Source organism: Brachyistius frenatus, unplaced genomic scaffold (genome assembly GCF_029030835.1).
Source record: "Brachyistius frenatus isolate BFR_SWC_R1_liver_20210118 unplaced genomic scaffold, ASM2903083v1 Contig_3, whole genome shotgun sequence".
Lineage (NCBI taxonomy): Eukaryota > Metazoa > Chordata > Actinopteri > Embiotocidae > Brachyistius > Brachyistius frenatus.
In genome coordinates, this window is record NW_027210602.1 from 6,636,154 (window position 1) to 6,652,500 (window position 16,347).

Genomic DNA, 16,347 nt, shown 5'->3' on the forward strand with positions numbered 1-16,347 from the left:
TGATGTTTGCCTGATCAGAGTGCTGCTCTTTGCTTGTCAGCCTTACACGCTTATCAGCACTGATGTCTGTGAAGTAAACTAGAGCTGCAAAATGAGATGTCATGCTGCCACTCACCACAATTCCTGTTAGAAACTCGCTGTCGAGTGTTTCTCTGCCTGGCAGCGAACTGCAGCCTTATTCTCAAAATAATGCAGATTTTTGTGATCGCACGAATCTTCAAGAACTGGGTTGTATTTTTGGGGATTTAGAACATAAAAAAGAAATCAACATTAATATGCTAAATATGCAAGCTGTCTGTCTGGCCGCGACTGTTCTGCCGTCCCTAAAACTGCAGGCAGCTCACTGTGAAGCTGAACAACACATTTCTCTGTGAGGTCGTATTGTCCACCTGGAGGTTTCTCTGGGAAGAAGGACAAACTCCCACAAAATCCCCAAACAGACACCGTCAGAGGGCAAACGGACCATAAATGGTGAATTCTAAAAGACTACCAGCTGAGGAACAATGAATAGAAGTGGCCACATTAACGACATCCCATTAAAAGGGATTAAACTTGTCATTACAGATATGATCTTGGATTTTTAATCGAGACATTATTAAAATTGGATTTTATATGAGTGGTGGAATTTAAATTTATTGCATGGCAAGTTTCCGCATTTGAACTGGCACACTTATTTAAAAACCTTCCACTCAGCAGGTTTGCCTAATTTGAAATATGGGAGACAATATTATGTGCCGGTCAGGGTTTAATATTAGGATTATTGTTCCTGTCAGATTCACCCAAATATACTATTTTAATTAAACTGTTAGCATGTTAACAGTATTTTCATCTTTGGAACATAGTGTATTGAGAAGTTCTGAATGTATATACAGTATTTTTGATCAGTGTTAGATCATTCTATTCGGATGAAGAGCCTATCCGGTGGTCTCTTTCCCCCTCTTGTGGAAACTAATGCAAACATCATTTCTCAAACTTCAGAATAACACGTCAGAAAATCATGCATTGTTCATTCACTTGTCATAAATTCAGGCAGGCAGGAGGGCAAAGTGTTTCTTCCCTGGATTGTGTTGTGATTCGTATTCACTCGCACACCTCTAGGTCACAAATTATACTTATTTTCTCAATATCGGAATCAAGCTGTGCAAGTCACAGACTCTGAAAATAAGGACTTAACTTCCTGTTAAATGTATTCAACGTTGAGATTTAATACACCTAATTTAATTTAACTGATTGATTAAAGTAGAAAAAAGGCCGCAACGGGGTACTTTAATCATTTACGGTGTTAGATGAAATAAGGGGGGTATAATAAAAAATAAAAAAATTAAAACAAAACACTGCATTTGCTATATTTTAATTTCATTTTAATTTAATGAACCGCATTATTACACCAGCCGGTGGCTGTGTTATTAAGATAACACTGAAGTTCGTGTGATATTTCAAATGTTTGTCATTAAGTGTCTCCCTCACATTAGGTTGAAGAATATTTATTTTTCACAACGCGTTAAGCTACAGAACTGTATAATTGACAGTGCTAAATATTTTTGATCATTTCATTGTGAGATGAAAATATATGTCATCTTCCCCAAACAGACTCGAGCCCCTCCTTTCCTTTCACATAATTGAGCAACGCCTTTTAACCCGCCTGTTCCACCGCCGACCTGCGGGGGGCAGCAAAGCGCCGCCGCCGCCGCGTCACGACTGAAAACACACCAAAAGCAGAAGGAGAAAGACGGAGGAGGACACCCGGCGGCAGGATAACCGATGCAGAGCAATGGGGTGAGTCTCTTTGTGTCTCTTTGCTCCAAAAAAAAACAACAACAACTCATAAGACATTTTTGAATTAGCCGACATTGCCTTTTCAGTTTCGCCTTGTCATGAATGAAGCGAGGCGCGTCACGTGGTCAAAGGAGCTCGTCGTGACGACCGTTGACCGCCGACACGAAGGTTTAGCTGGTTAGCTCCGAGCTAGCCGTCATCAGTCACGTGTCTTTTTCTTTTTTGGGACGTGAACGAACAAAAAAACACACAAACTACAACAACCGCAGCTGACGGGGAGAAACCTCGGAGCTTCAGAGATGACGGTGCCGATGAGAGGTCTGTCCTCCATGTCGCTCCTATCGCGAGACACCGACCTATTTATTTATTTATTAAATGTCCTCAAGTCACGTGACCGCCATGTTTCAGTCGACTCGAGGTGACGTGTCTCTTACGTCATTATTTTCATTCTCTCCTCCGTTTTTACATGATTAATGGTCTAATGAAGAGATTGCACTGAGATACGAGTTGTTTAAATTGATTTCTACAGGTTGCTGTTGTGTACAAAGTGTGACGTCTTTGTGATTGTTTTTTTTTTTTGGTCCCCAGTTTATTGTATCTGGAGTCGTTGTCCCCAGTTGGGACACAGTTGGACTTCATTCATATTCACTGTGCTGTGAGAACAGTATTAAAACCTCAGGACAGGTGTATTTATTTATTTTTTTAAAAGACAGCAAAACAAGCTTTACTTCTGTCTTAAAATGAGGGAGGGCTTCAAGCAGTCTGTTGATAATCAGCTGTTTATTTCAGGGTGCTTAACTTTTAATATTCTTATCAACCGCATTTCGATAATTGCGGTAATTATTGATATTTAACATCATGGATTTTGTTGCGAAGCCAAACACCAAAGCCAATAAATGGCTGTTGAGGTGTGCGTGCGTTATGAACCGATGACCAGGACCGTGGACGTGTCTTCTTGTCCGAGTCAACACTTGTATGTGTGTGATGTCCTGGCTGGTACCACCGTTGAAATACTGCCATAACAGGTACCACGGTGTTGGTTATTTTAATTACCATAAGCTTTTTTTACCATTGTTTTTTTTTTTTTTTTTGTAACGTTAATAATTGTCCTTATTATTTATTACACCTAAACTTGTAACTATCGGCCCCCTATTTTTTTTTTGATATATATATTTTCAGTCATCTTGGCGCTGCAGTACTGTAGAAATGATCTGCCACCAACAAAACGTTGATTATGTTTTTCAGACATAAGTCTTTTGTTCATACTCTTGAGACTCGAGTGTTCGTTTCAGATTAAAAAAAAAAAAGTTCAGGGTGAAACACTCATTTCATTGGTTTATTTTTTTAATTTATTTTTTGCTGTGGAATTGAAATTAGGATGGGGACTCTTATCGTCCTCGACGACCATCACTCTGGTAGCGTGCAGCCTCGGTCAAACCTTCAAACTAAAGGTGTTCAGCAATAGAAAAAAAAAAGGAGTAAAAATAGAAGAATGTTGATCATCTGGTCAACTTTCTGAAGGAGTGAAACGTTTTCGCGACTCTTCTGACGAAGCGCCTCCACCTGTTGTCCTTCTTAACGTTGCATTTGGTCTCGATGTTGACCTCTTCGTTTGTTTCCGTCCGAGCCGACGGTCCGTGGACCGGAGGGTGATTCCTGACTTCTTCTTGGTTTTGGTCTTCAAGGTCTATTATATCACCGCTGGTTGACGTCTTGGTTGTGGTCTTCGGTGTCCATTAAGACTCGGCCGGTCTCATGTTGGACATGCTGGGGACTTACTCCTTGGTTGTAGTCCTCATTGTCCATTATGAGACCGCTGGTGTCTTCGTAGGAGCTCCGAGAGGGACCGGGGTTCCACAAAGGGATGATGCCGAACCTCCCGCGGTTTGCTGCGCAGATCAGGACGAGGTCCGCCGTCCTTTTAATCGGGTTGACCAGAGGAAGTAGGTCGCCGCGGCGTCCCGTCCTCGACCCGGTCAGCGGCCGCAGGTCATCAAGACACCTCGGCGTGAAGCGTCCGGTTTCTGTTGGTTTGAATCGCGTCTCGTCAAAATATTCTTCTGGCGATTTCAAAATCCAGCGCTGTTGACCGTTTTCTTCACGGAGGAAGTCCAATTTTGAGCCCGTCGCACGGTCCAGGAGGTCGCCTGCTGGCTGGCCCCTGAGATCCTAGTCCGCGTTCCCGGGGTACGTCGGACACCTTGTGGCCAGCTGATTGATCTGCGCTGTTACGCCCAGAGACCACATCTCAATGGCCTCACTATATGGCGTACGTAACATCACCTCCGGTGCCCTGTGATAGATGATCCGCAGACAGACACCAGGACGGGCCGCAGGTGCCGGATGTGCCGGGACAAAGTCAATCATTTCAACTTTGATTGGCAGCTGACGGCGGCCCACAACCATGATGTCATCGGGTTCATTTCATTGTCTTCCATGAACAACAGACTGTATTTCAATTCTTTTTTCTTTTTCTTTTTTTTTTAATAACGTGGAAGCTAAAGCTGTTTGCACTAATTTGCTGTTAATTAAACATGAACTCAACTTGACTCTGCGTCTGCTGTTTCTTTAATAAGCTGTCTGGCAAAAGGTCAAACTTGGCTGTCACAACATTTTCTGAATATCAGTGAAGAAAAAAACCCAGAGATTTTGTGTCCCTTGAACTTATTTCACCTCGTGTCGGTTCTCCGGCGCCCGGCTGTAAACCTCATGTAAACAACCGGGGTGTCATTTTTGATTCTTCTTTTAAATTAGTCCTGCAGTTTAAATCTGTTACCAGCCTCCTTCTTTCTTTCTTTTTTTTTTTTTTTTTTACACAACTTAAGAGGGTCACTCATCGACCCGTAACGTTGACGTTGGGACGATGGTTGTGGTACAATCGTGCAGCGAGCCTCCTCACACGAGCACGTGTCACCTGTCCCGGCATCTTCCTATTGGCTGCCTGTTCACATTAAAATGAGACTGTCTGTGTGTAAATACGTGAATGGAGCAGCTCCGTCTTACCTGCGTGACCCGTCGCTCCCCACCGGACCGGCAGCTTTTTAGATCCAGACCGAGTCTCGGGGTCTTTTCAGTGACTTCAAAACGTTCGATCAGCTCATCAGCCACACCACCAATATTCAAACGTCAATTAAAAACATTGACGTTAACAACACTCTTTAGCATTTCTAGATTCGTGTATATGTGGAATGCACCAAATGCATTTATTTGTACGCGATACAGTTGTTGTTGTTGTTGTTTACACATTTTAGATGACTCTCAGGATTCTGCACATAAAGAAGTCCCGCACGATGAAGACTCTGAACATTTCCGTTTGACGCCCGTCCTTCATCTGTCTCCGTCTTCCACCGTCGCCTTGCCTCCAGCAGTCCCACCCGGTCGTCCTCTTCCCTCACTCCATGTCCCTCCTTCTCTCTCTCTCTCTCTCTCTCTCTCTCCAGTCTCCCTGAATCCTGCTGACCCGCCGTGTTGATCGGCCCCGTCCAGCCGTCCGTCACCATGCAAGGATTCTACTCCAAGCTCGACTCGTCCCCCTCCTCGTCCCCGTCGCTGGGGGCGGGCCTCGGGGGAGACGGCGGCCCCGTGCCCCTCAGCCTGGCCGTGGAGACGGAGAGAGCTCAGGCCCTCCTGCAGACGTTCAGCTCCGCCTCCCTGCTGGCGTCGGCGGGACTCGGGACGTTCTGCGTGGCGGCCGACCACGCCCTCCAGCTGTCCGTCGTCCAGCAGCACCTGTGGCTGCGCGCCGCCCTGGACAACGCCACGCACGGACTGGTGGGGCTGTGGTCGTGGGCCGTCGTCATCGGACTGAGGAAAAAGAGCGATTTGTACGAGGTGCTGCTGGCGGGGCTCCTGGCGTCCATCATAGACCTGGACCACTTCTACATGGCTGGATCGCTGTCACTCAAGGTAACGCCCGCACTCGCACTCGGGAGTCCGTTGCATATTTAATAAGAAATGATACGGCACAAGGTTGTTGTTGTTTACATCATTCACCTCTCTAACGGTGAAGTCGCTAAATGCAAAATGCACCCAAATAGTGTCCCGATAAGATAAACTAGAGTGTTAGTCTCGTGTGTCCGAACCAGGCGCTGCACCGCCCTCACGGTCCACTTCTGGAAGTGGGTTTTTGTTTTTTCTGGCATCAACCTTGTCAAAATATTCCGATTCTTTGTTCAGAGGATTCAGCTCCGACCTGAAACTGAACAAACGTCGCTCAGTGCGTCCGCGCGTCTTTTGTAAAGAGACATCATTATCCAGCGGCCGCGTAAAGGTAAACCTTTTTGACGGTACGCTTGAATACGAAGCGAAGCGATGCTTCGCCGAGAAAGTGCTCGTTACGTGGCGAACAGGCGCCTTTCAAAAAATCGGGTGAAAATGAATCCACTGTGTTTAGAAGTAGTGTAGCGGACGTGAGAGCTGATGACCGTTGAAGAGGTGGAGTGCTTTCTTTCTTTCTTTCTTTCTTCCTTTCTTCCTTCCTTCCTTCCTTTCTTTCTTTCTTTTCTGACAAACATGGCAAACCATCCCGTGCGTTAATTCTCCCCCACGCTGTCCTTGCAGGCTGCCGTCTCCCTCCCCCAGCGTCCTCCTCTCCACTGCTCCTCCCTCATCCCCCTCGTCTGCCTCACCCTCCGCTTCCTCATGTGGATCGGACGCCTCAAGGACGCCTGGTGCTCCCTGCCGTGGATGCTCTTCATTTCCATGGCGACGCACCACGTCCGCGACGCCGTGCGCCACGGCCTGTGGGTGTGTCCGTTCGGCAACACGGCGCCGCTGCCCTACTGGCTGTACATCAGCACCACGGCGACACTCCCCCACCTCTGCTCGGTGCTCATGTACTTGACGGGGACCCGGGACGTGATCTCCACGAAGCACGGGGTGGCCATCGATGTTTAGAGGTCGCGGACGGACCCGCTGACGCCCGACGCCGGTCTGTACGGATCGCCTCCGGGTAACAATGCTTTTCAGCTCATTAAAAACAACATTGAAATACTTGAAATTTCTGGGGGGACCATTTCTGGCGCTACGGACATAAAGGACATTTTGAGTTTCCAGTCGGATGGAGACGTCTGTATTTGAAGAAATGTGGTTTGTGTTTTTTTCAATAAGAAACATTCCAGTACGAGTGCCAATCATGGATTATTTTTTTTTTAATTTATTTTGTTGTTATCCTTCTCTGGGCAGTTGAGCTCATCTCCGACAGTCTTAAACGCGTCGGGGTGACCCTTTAAAGCTCGTTTTGTCCCAGCTCGCCCGCCATCTCTTCATCTACGGACGACATCCGAGACGTGGTCTCCACCAATCACGTCGCGGTTCATCATCATCCCCCCTCCCTCCCCCCAGCCTCATGCTGACAGGAACACTCATGGAAACGTCAACCAAAGGTTCAACCACGGGCAGCGTGACACCGACACGCCGTCAGCAGCATCCCTTTCCCTCTCGGGGCCACGCAGCGCTGCCACCGCTGTTTTCCTAACGCGCATTCAAACGGTGCATCTGTCATAGTTGTGAAATCCAGTGCGCATTTAGTTGTTGTTGTTGTTGTTTTTTTTTTACATCACTCTCAGATTCCACAGGATGACAGATCCACTGTGAATCACCACAAAGTAGAAGCTCACCTATCGCTGCTCGTAACGTCCCGCCGTCACCTCTCGGCCACTGTTGCACCCTCAGTCTGCTGTTTGGAGGAGCCTTACACCGATAACACTTCCTGCGAACGTTTCCGGCGCCAGCTGCTTCAGAAATGACGTCGAGGTTCTTTTAACAATGCTGGCGTTTCCAGTTTGTTTTGGGAATATTTCAGCATCTGGACACGTCACGGGGAACCTCGTGGTTTAACTGCTGCCGTGAGACTCGTTGTCGTGTTTATGAATCGAGCTGGGAAGATAGAAGTCGCGTGTACACTTTTAGACGCGCGCAGATGTTGTCCAGTTAAGATGTCAGGCAGTTTTCTGGATTACTGTTATAGATTTTTTTTTTTTTTTTATATATATATATATGTAACATAAAACTGTGTTGTTACTGGAAAAACTCAGTCCCTCTAGGATTTCTGACATTTTTTGGGGGGTTATTGTTGTGATAAAAAAATGATGAGATCATTTGACTTTGGTTGGATGGATTTTGCTTTTTTTTTTTTTGCTGGTAAAATTGTAGGAAATTGCAAAAAAAACTAACTTGAGGAATAAAACTGATTTTTTTTATTTTAAACTACCTAATAAAGAGTAATAAATAATCACTTCCTATGACAATAAATAACCATTATGCACGTCACCGAAAATAGCTGGAAATATCTTCGTTCTCATCTTTGACATTTTCTGAATTGAAAGAAACATTGGCTTAAATTTACCAAAATTCCTGAGTCATAAAAGTGACGTAGTTTTACAAAACCCAGTCTGTGAATACAAACGCTACATCTGCTGTAAAAATACATGGTTTTTTTTTTATCTTTATTTTTTTTTTTATACAATCCAACAATGTCTTAGAAACACAGGCTCTTCTCCCTCATCCTGGTTCCCCTGAAACGACCACGTCTCATGAAACCCCGTCACGTCAGGTTGTTGCCGTTTTTCCCCAGCGTGTGGTTTGTTTCGATGATGGGAGGGTGGAAGAGGTTGAAGAGCCTCGCCGGCCGTAAGTGATTCGTTACTGTTGAAACGACTTTTATTTCGAAAGGCAGACTTTTGTTTTCTTCCAATTTTCTTCCAAAATGTACAGCTTGATTCTCCGTGGTGGAAACCAGGATTTACAGAAGGATTGTTTGGGTCGTTTGTTTTTATTCGTTGAAAGGAATTCCTTCCGTTGATATTATCCTCCAACACAATACACAACACTCGGAGCTAAAGTCTTTACCCTGTTTTTGGTGTAGACTTACCTTACACGTTCATCAACAGTATGATTTATACACTGATGTACGATAATATGTTGTAATATAATGGCTATTAGAAATATGTGTCATTTGAATGTAAGCTACTTGCTTTGAGTATAAAAGGGATGGTGGACTCCTGGAGGTGTTTCTAACACTCATCAGTCATCAGCGTTCTCAGACGCTGCTGATCTTTGCATTTTCATGTTTTTCTTTGTGAAGTCGGTGTAGTAACACCCGGTGTCCAGCAGGGGGCAGATGTAGTCTTACTTTTGGATGGTTCAGGGGAGTCTGTGCTTTGATGAGGAGGGGAGTTAATGAGGCACTTATCAGGTCCTAAAGGTTGAGAGATGCATGGTGTCCCCCCCGCTACAACATATTTAAATTTAAAAATGCAGTTTTTTTCTTTTAGTTTTGCTGCTGCTGCACTATCATCTGTACCTTAATTACTGCTTATTGGAAGTACTACTGTTTATCTTTCGGGAAGGTTACGAAATAATTTTGTAACACTGAAATTTGAAGTAAAGCTAATTGGAGGTAGGAGACAGGCATCGGCAGGTTTTATAATGACATATAAAAGCAGCTGTAACAGCTGTCTACTGCTGCCGTCACCCTGCGCTGTTCACCTGTTTCACTCGGGAGAGTTCGAATCTACATAACAACTGCCGTCCCATTTTAGCCACGAGTGTCATTTTCAAATGAGCCGCTGCTTATATTTACAACGTGACTTTGAATTAATGCAATATTATGTTGAATTTTGCACATTTTCAATTTTTAAGTTTGAATTCCGTTTTGTATCGATGGTTCAGTATGTTTTTGTACGGCAGAGTTTTGTTTTCAATAGTGAGAACGTGCACATAGCAACAAGATAGTTTTAATGTAGTGTTCTTTTATCTCAATAAAATATGTCCTGTATATGTTTGCTGTCTTTGTGCAAGTACGTGCGTTTTCTCGGTTACTTCAGGGGCCCCAGAAGCCTTTCATCTCGGGGTCGGTCTGGTAGAGGGACTCAAAAGTTGTGTTCCACTCATCAGTGCTTTCATTGTTTGTGTTTTTAAACACACAAAATCGAATACGTGGTATCAGTCCATAGGACTGCAGTTACCAATGTATCAGGCAGTTTTTGTTCCTAATTGATCATTCAGTTTTTTTTTAAATAGTGAGAAACGTCCATCATTTTTTCCCTAAAGCCCAATTTAACATATTTAAATGTGTTTGTATCAATATCAAAGACTGGTTTGTATTTTTTGGTTGATTTAATCATTTCAGCTCTAAAGTATCAGTTTGGTTTCTGAGTATCTGGAGATTTTTTTTTTTTAAACTGCTAAGAGGTTTATCTCGATACTGGTAGACTGTAGTAAAGTCAAGTATAGTTTGATTGCGCAGAAGGAAAAAAACAACAAAAAAACATGGGTTTCCTGTCAGCAATACATAATCAATCAAAGTGTGTCCACACCGATTTTAGCTGATGTAGTTGAGAGTAGCTGGAGGGAAACCAAAACCATCATGTCTGAATTTAAACGGTGCCTGTTAACGAAAAGTGCAATTTAAGTTTAGGACTAGGTGTTTTTTTTTTTTTTTTTTTTTTAATTAAACTTAAGTACCGACCCTTGAGTTTATTTTTATTTTTGATCCAGAGGAAAAAAAAAAATGACGTGAATAATGTGTTCGAGAGGGGAAAAACTAACTGGTTGATTGTTTGAAAAAAGAAAACGTAAACCCAAGACTGTAACTTTTGAGAAATAACAAATCTTTTTTAAAACACTTGAAGGTTCTGCTGTGTTGTCATTTAAACAATGGCAAAACCATGGTATCGACATAGTATGTTTCCAAAAAGGCATGAAAACTGTCATCCTGTAGTACGTCGTCCAAACTGTCATAAAAATATCATAGTATAGCATTTGGTCCAAGATAGAAGGACATCAGGAAGACATTCAGACACCAATGGTATGACATTGGGCACAACCTACATCCTAGCGGCAGCCGCCACTATGCCGTCCTAAATGTCATTAAAATGTCACGTCGTCCTCAATGTCATATGAATGTCACACTATAGTATGTCGTCCTCAATGTCATAAAAATGTCATAATAAAGTCATACTATAGTATATTGTCCAAAATTTCATTAAAAAAAAAGTCAAACTATAGTATGTTGTCCTCAATGTCATAATAAAGTCATACTATAGTATATTGTCCAAAATTTCATAAAAAAAAAAGTCAAACTATAGTATGTTGTCCTCAATGTCATAATAAAGTCATACTATAGTATATTGTCCAAAATTTCATTAAAAAAAAAGTCAAACTATAGTATGTTGTCCAAAATGTTATGACAAAGTTATACTATTGTATGTCGTCCTAAATGTCATGCAAAAGTCAAACTATAGCATGTTGTCCATAATGTCTTAAAAATGTCATACTATTATATGTCGTCCAGAAAGTCATTAATATGTGATATTATAGTATGATAAATAGTCTGGGCTTGTTTAGTGCTTCATCACCTTATGCTCTCAGGTCGGTTTTACAGGGTGTTTCCATTTACACATTAATGAGACTGAGCTTCTATGCAGGGTGGAGGAGGAGGAGGTGGAGGAGGTGGGTAGGGCAACCCACCCTACCATCTGAGCCACTTTCACCCCGTCATGTTGTCCAAAACGTCACGTAAATGTCATACTAGTATGTCGTCCAAAATGCAATGAAAAAGTCAAACTATTGTACATCATCCAAAATGTCATAAAAATGTCATACTGCTATATGTGGTACAAAATGTTATAAAATGATCAAACTATAAGTATGTCATCAAAATGTCGTGCATGAAGCCGGCCCTTTTGACCAGCTGTTTCGTCGTGTATCGTCCTCCTGTCCCTCTGCGTACCTCCACAGCTCCAGCAGACCGCTGCGTAAAAGATGGCCGACGCCACCACAGAGTCGTAAAATGTCCTCAGCGGAGTCCCGCAGACCCCGAAGGACGTCAAAGTCTTCTCGGCAGACGGGAGTCGACTCCGGCCCTCCTTGAAGAGGACACCCGTGGTGTACGACCGGTCCCGTTTATTATTGAGGTGAACACCCAGGAATGTCTAAGTGTCCACGATGTCCAAGTCCAGTCCCCTGGATGTTCACCGGTGCAGCGTCCAACGATGGCTTGTGTCATCAGGGAACGTCCGGATGTGGCAGGAGTCGAGTGTTGCAGCTGAAGTCTGAGGTGTACGGGGAGAACGGGAAGGGGGGAGAGCACGGTGCCCTGCGGGACACCCCCCCCCCCCCGTGGTGCAGACCACCGCATCAGACACACAGTCTTGGTCTGTTGGCGAGGTGGTTGATGGTCTATGCAGCCGGGCGGCCGTCCACTCCAGCTCCATCCAGCCCCAGGAAGGACAGCCGCCGCAGGCCATTTGTTCCAACCGCTGTCAAGACTGCTCAATACCAGCCTACAATAACGCCGAACTGTTCATTTCATTTCTTATTTCCACCCATCAAGATACCCGAGCTGCATTTATTTTGATTTCATTTGACTTGTTTTGTGTATATAGTCTGCATGTGTGTAATTATTCAATGCTCTACGATCTGTCTTATCTCATGTATACGTATTTGCACGTGTTTTATTTGTGTTGTTGTTATTGTGTGCACTTTATTGTGTTTCTATGCTGCTGCGACGTCTAAAAACCGAAAGTTCCTGGCATCCCACCCCATCCTAGGACGTATCGCCAAGAAAGCCCGGGATGTCCTCTTTAAAAAAACAACAAAGTGACTGCGCAGTCATCTCAGTTTGTGGTGCTGCTGCACTTCAGCTTCCGAGCACTTACCGAGGCCGCCGCGCCGAACCGGGAACACCCTGAACCGAGCAGGAAGGAAGAGGCCGGCCTGAGTCACAAGTCGTCGTTCCGCCGCGTGAAGCAACGACCGCCGTCACCGCCCTCGTCGGATCCTCGGGGCGGAGACGTGCACCGTCCGCCTCCCGCCGTGCTGCGGTCACAGCAGCGCAACAACACGAGGAAAAGACAACAACAACAACAACAAACCGGTCAAATATGTCTCCTGTCCAAAGACCGAGACGTGTTCCGCCTCGGAGGAGAACAATAGAAAATACACTCCCGCGATTTCAAAACTCGGGACCCCGAGGACGCTGAAAGGCTGCGTGGCGACGTGTTTGGACGATGGGACTGTGTGACCAGAATAACGAGGCGGTTTCCTTTCAGCTGCGCGTTTTAAAAAAAAAAAAAAAAAACAAGCCTCTTTTCACAAAGACAACAAAAGGCAGCTCGAGCATTTGGCAATCGTCGGATAATGGAAACTTTTGGGGCAATTTGGTCGGTTTTCTGCAAATCACAAGCAACAAACAAAGCCCGTGAGAAAGAGACGATTGATTTGTTCACCGACCAAAGACTAAAACTGTTTTAACCACCAAATACACAGAAGAAGAAGAAGAAGCAGATAAACTTGCGCAGCTTCAGTGGAAGAGGAATGAAAGAGAAGCTTGGTAGCCGGAAAACAAACAAACAAAAAAAAGTGTGATAAAATAGTATTTATTTCACAGAAACATACCAGGACAGGAAGAAGAAAAATAAAAACCAGCTTATGGTGATATCCGTCGTACGTATAGAGCAAAAAAAACAAAAAAACAACCTATGTACATCTATGAATGGATGCCTGAGTGAAATTTGAGTCGTAAGAACTAAAACCGACAGGCTCCATCTGCGGTCACATCCTGCAGAGGAACGTTTAAAGTGTGAAAGAAGTCCGTCCACAGGAACAGAGATAAAACATGTAAAAACAAAAAAAACACACACGAGATAGAAACACGAGAGAAAAACGGAGCTGAACGTGTCAACTGATGCACAAATATACAGACAGACAACAGATGACTGAACCTCAGTGGACAGGGTGAACAACGACACGTCTCATCTAATGGATGATTCATTCCATTCGATTTAGAAAGTGTCTTCATTATAATTCTTTTTAAAAGGTAGAAAGAAACAAATAATGTCTTGCTTTCTTTCTTTTTTAGGTTGGAAAAATACAAACTCAAGAGTTGTGAAATTCACAATTCTGATAAAAGTATCTGCGTTTCCTCTCATTCACTATATTGTTAAATTACAATGATGCTGCCGTATAAAACAGCATATTGAGTATAAAAGTTACACTGAATGACAAGTTGTGATACGGTGTGCTGAGATTTATAATTGGAGCTAATGTCATAATTTAAAAAAAAAAAAATTCAAATACTGTTTTAAGAATTAAATAAGGTGTTTGACTAGAATTTTGTCCTTAATTAACAAGCTGGACTTTTTTTTTTTTTTTAATTACCCCCCTTGTGTCCATTACAACTACCAAATATATACGTGAACACAACTTTCATCCATTTGTGGTTCGTGTGACTGTAAAGAAATTGAAGAATTTAGAGAAACTGAACTCTGAAGTAAAGCAAACTACATGAACGCTAATTCAGTAAACACATTGTCCATACAGTAATCGTACAGTAACACAGCTTCATATAACTGGGGAGAAAGACACAAATACACAATGATGGGAAGCCTCTCCAGACGTGGATTTTTCTCAGTACTGCTTCTCTGCGGGAATCTCCCTCAAGAACTCGTCTTCGAATTTGTGTTACTGACCTCCAGGATTTGATATGAAGAATTTATCATATTTATATAAGTTGTCCACAAACTCTTTTGCAATATTTGTAAGGAATCATAGACTCTATAACATGTATGTAATTAACACAAGACTGAGTTGAACCATGTCTGTGAAACCCACCCACAGAATATGTTTGTTTTTTTTCTCTACATATAAACACCACGTTTAACATACATATGTATTTTATAAGAGTGTGATATACATTAATATACAAAACAAAAAAGCTTCGACTGGATCCATGCATAATATGTGGAGCTAGCTTGAGACAACATACAGTCGTCAAACGGGGGAAACGTTCGACTCGGACGCACCTCGTGTTTCTGCAACGACACAATCAGTCAAACTGCAGAGCTTTGGATCAGCAGCGTAGAACCACCAAACCAACAGAAAGAAAGAAAGAAAGAAAGACAGAAAGAAAGAAAGAAAGAAAGAAAGAAAGAAAGAAAGAAAGAAAGAAAGAAAGAAAGAAAGAAAGAAAGAAGGAAAGAAAGAAGGAAAGAAGGAAAGAAAGAAGGAAAGAAAGAAAGAAAGAAAGAAGAAGGAAAGGAAGAAACAAAGAAACAAAGAAAGAAGGAAAGAAAGAAGGAAAGAAAGAAGGAAAGAAAGAAAGAAAGAAAGAAAGAAAGAAGGAAAGAAGGAAAGAAAGAAGGAAAGAAAGAAAGAAAGAAGAAGGAAAGGAAGAAACAAAGAAACAAAGAAAGAAGGAAAGAAAGAAGGAAAGAAAGAAAGAAAGAAGGAAAGAAGGAAAGAAGGACAGACAGAATTCATGTGAGCTTCTCTCAGGTGGTCGAGCCACTTGGTTCCACCTGCGGCAGAAAGTCGGCCATCACACGAGGTTTGTGTGAAAAGCAGAGGGACTGAACTGGAGGTATTTTTCAAACGGAGGCGCTGGCCACCTACAAATCAAAGGTGCTCGCTCCGAACGCGAGGTGGCGGGCGGGGAGACGCGTGCACGCTGAGCGACGCGACGCGGCGTCTCGCCGACACGCCCGCCCTCCCAACATGCTCCGCTTCAGCCACGAGGACTCGAGCGTGAATACTGGACTGGTGAAACGGGAGCTGCCGGCCGTGGAGACGTTTGTGTTCGTGTACAATCACTATCATCGATTTGCCCAACTTGTTCACGTCCTAAACTTTACCGGGTGCCTCAGGAAAAAAAAAAAAAAAAAAAGACCAAAACTATCATTAACATTCATTTTAACGACTGTAGTGAGCGCCTACTGCTGCAAATAGATTTGTCATTATTATAACATCCGTGGTAACGGCACCGGTTAACGTATTACTCCCACTGACATCGCCGTTATATGCGGGAACTTTCAGCATCCGCTTACATTGTTTGTTTAGAAATAGACCTACGGCTAACAGAACCTGCTCACGGTGAGATTCATCAGTTTCCTGGCAGACTTTTACAAAAGATAGTTCCTGATGGAAAACAAAGTGCTTCAAAGCTTGTAGCTTTTATCCCCTCAATTAATTCAACCGTATTTATAGAGTGCCAAATCGCAACACGGGTCATCTCAGGGAACTTTACACCGTAACGTCGAGACCTTTCGATATTGTACTTGTATCGATAAGTATCAATGTGGACCGGCTTGTTATTTCTACCTTTAAAATGTGCAGCCTCTTTTTTTTTTCCCCCCATTTTTATCAATAACACGAAATGAAATCCCAAATCATATAATCGCAAACAAATGAATGACATACAAACACACAGGCAAACTTTCATGAACTCTACGCGACTATAACTAATATAACTTCAACTCCAGCTGTCAATTCACAAGTGCATTGAAAACTGTTTTGATACATTGTACTAATTAATGCTTTTAGTTCTGGCTTTTTACATTTGCTTCTTTTCTTTTTTGTTCTTCAAATCATTTTGATTTCATTTAATCCTCATCACTTTGGATTCTGGGGAAAAAAAAAAATACGGAGGTGGATAGTTACTAAGATATATTTTGAAATGTTAAGGACTAAATGATTTGACTATTTAATCTGAAAATATTCCAACAATTAATTGACAGTAAACATAACTGTATATAACTGATTTAACACGACTGCGGGTTGTTGTTTTTTGTA

The 16,347-nt window shown here is 43.0% G+C and overlaps 1 protein-coding gene across 2 annotated transcripts; it reads left to right on the plus strand.

Moving 5' to 3' along the window:
* Positions 1 to 1,698: 1,698 nt before the first annotated feature.
* Positions 1,699 to 7,939, plus strand: tmem267 (transmembrane protein 267). Of its 2 annotated transcripts, none has more exons than XM_069704776.1 (3): positions 1,699 to 1,776; positions 5,217 to 5,682; positions 6,337 to 7,939. In XM_069704776.1, exons 2-3 carry the CDS (start codon positions 5,275 to 5,277, stop codon positions 6,670 to 6,672), a joined length of 744 nt encoding a protein of 247 aa, XP_069560877.1. In that variant the 5' UTR covers positions 1,699 to 1,776; positions 5,217 to 5,274; the 3' UTR covers positions 6,673 to 7,939. The 2 variants fall into 2 exon arrangements, with proteins under 2 accessions (XP_069560877.1, XP_069560884.1); XM_069704783.1 differs by lacking the exon at positions 1,699 to 1,776 and adding an exon at positions 1,810 to 2,094.
* Positions 7,940 to 16,347: the final 8,408 nt, after the last annotated feature.

Bases quoted from the DNA above. Each gene is read 5' to 3' on its own strand.
- tmem267 (XM_069704776.1), top strand. From the start codon at position 5,275: ATGCAAGGATTCTACTCCAAGCTCGACTCGTCCCCCTCCTCGTCCCCG. The intron at 5,683-6,336 runs GTAACGCCCGCA...CTGTCCTTGCAG, and splicing joins CTGGATCGCTGTCACTCAAG to GCTGCCGTCTCCCTCCCCCA.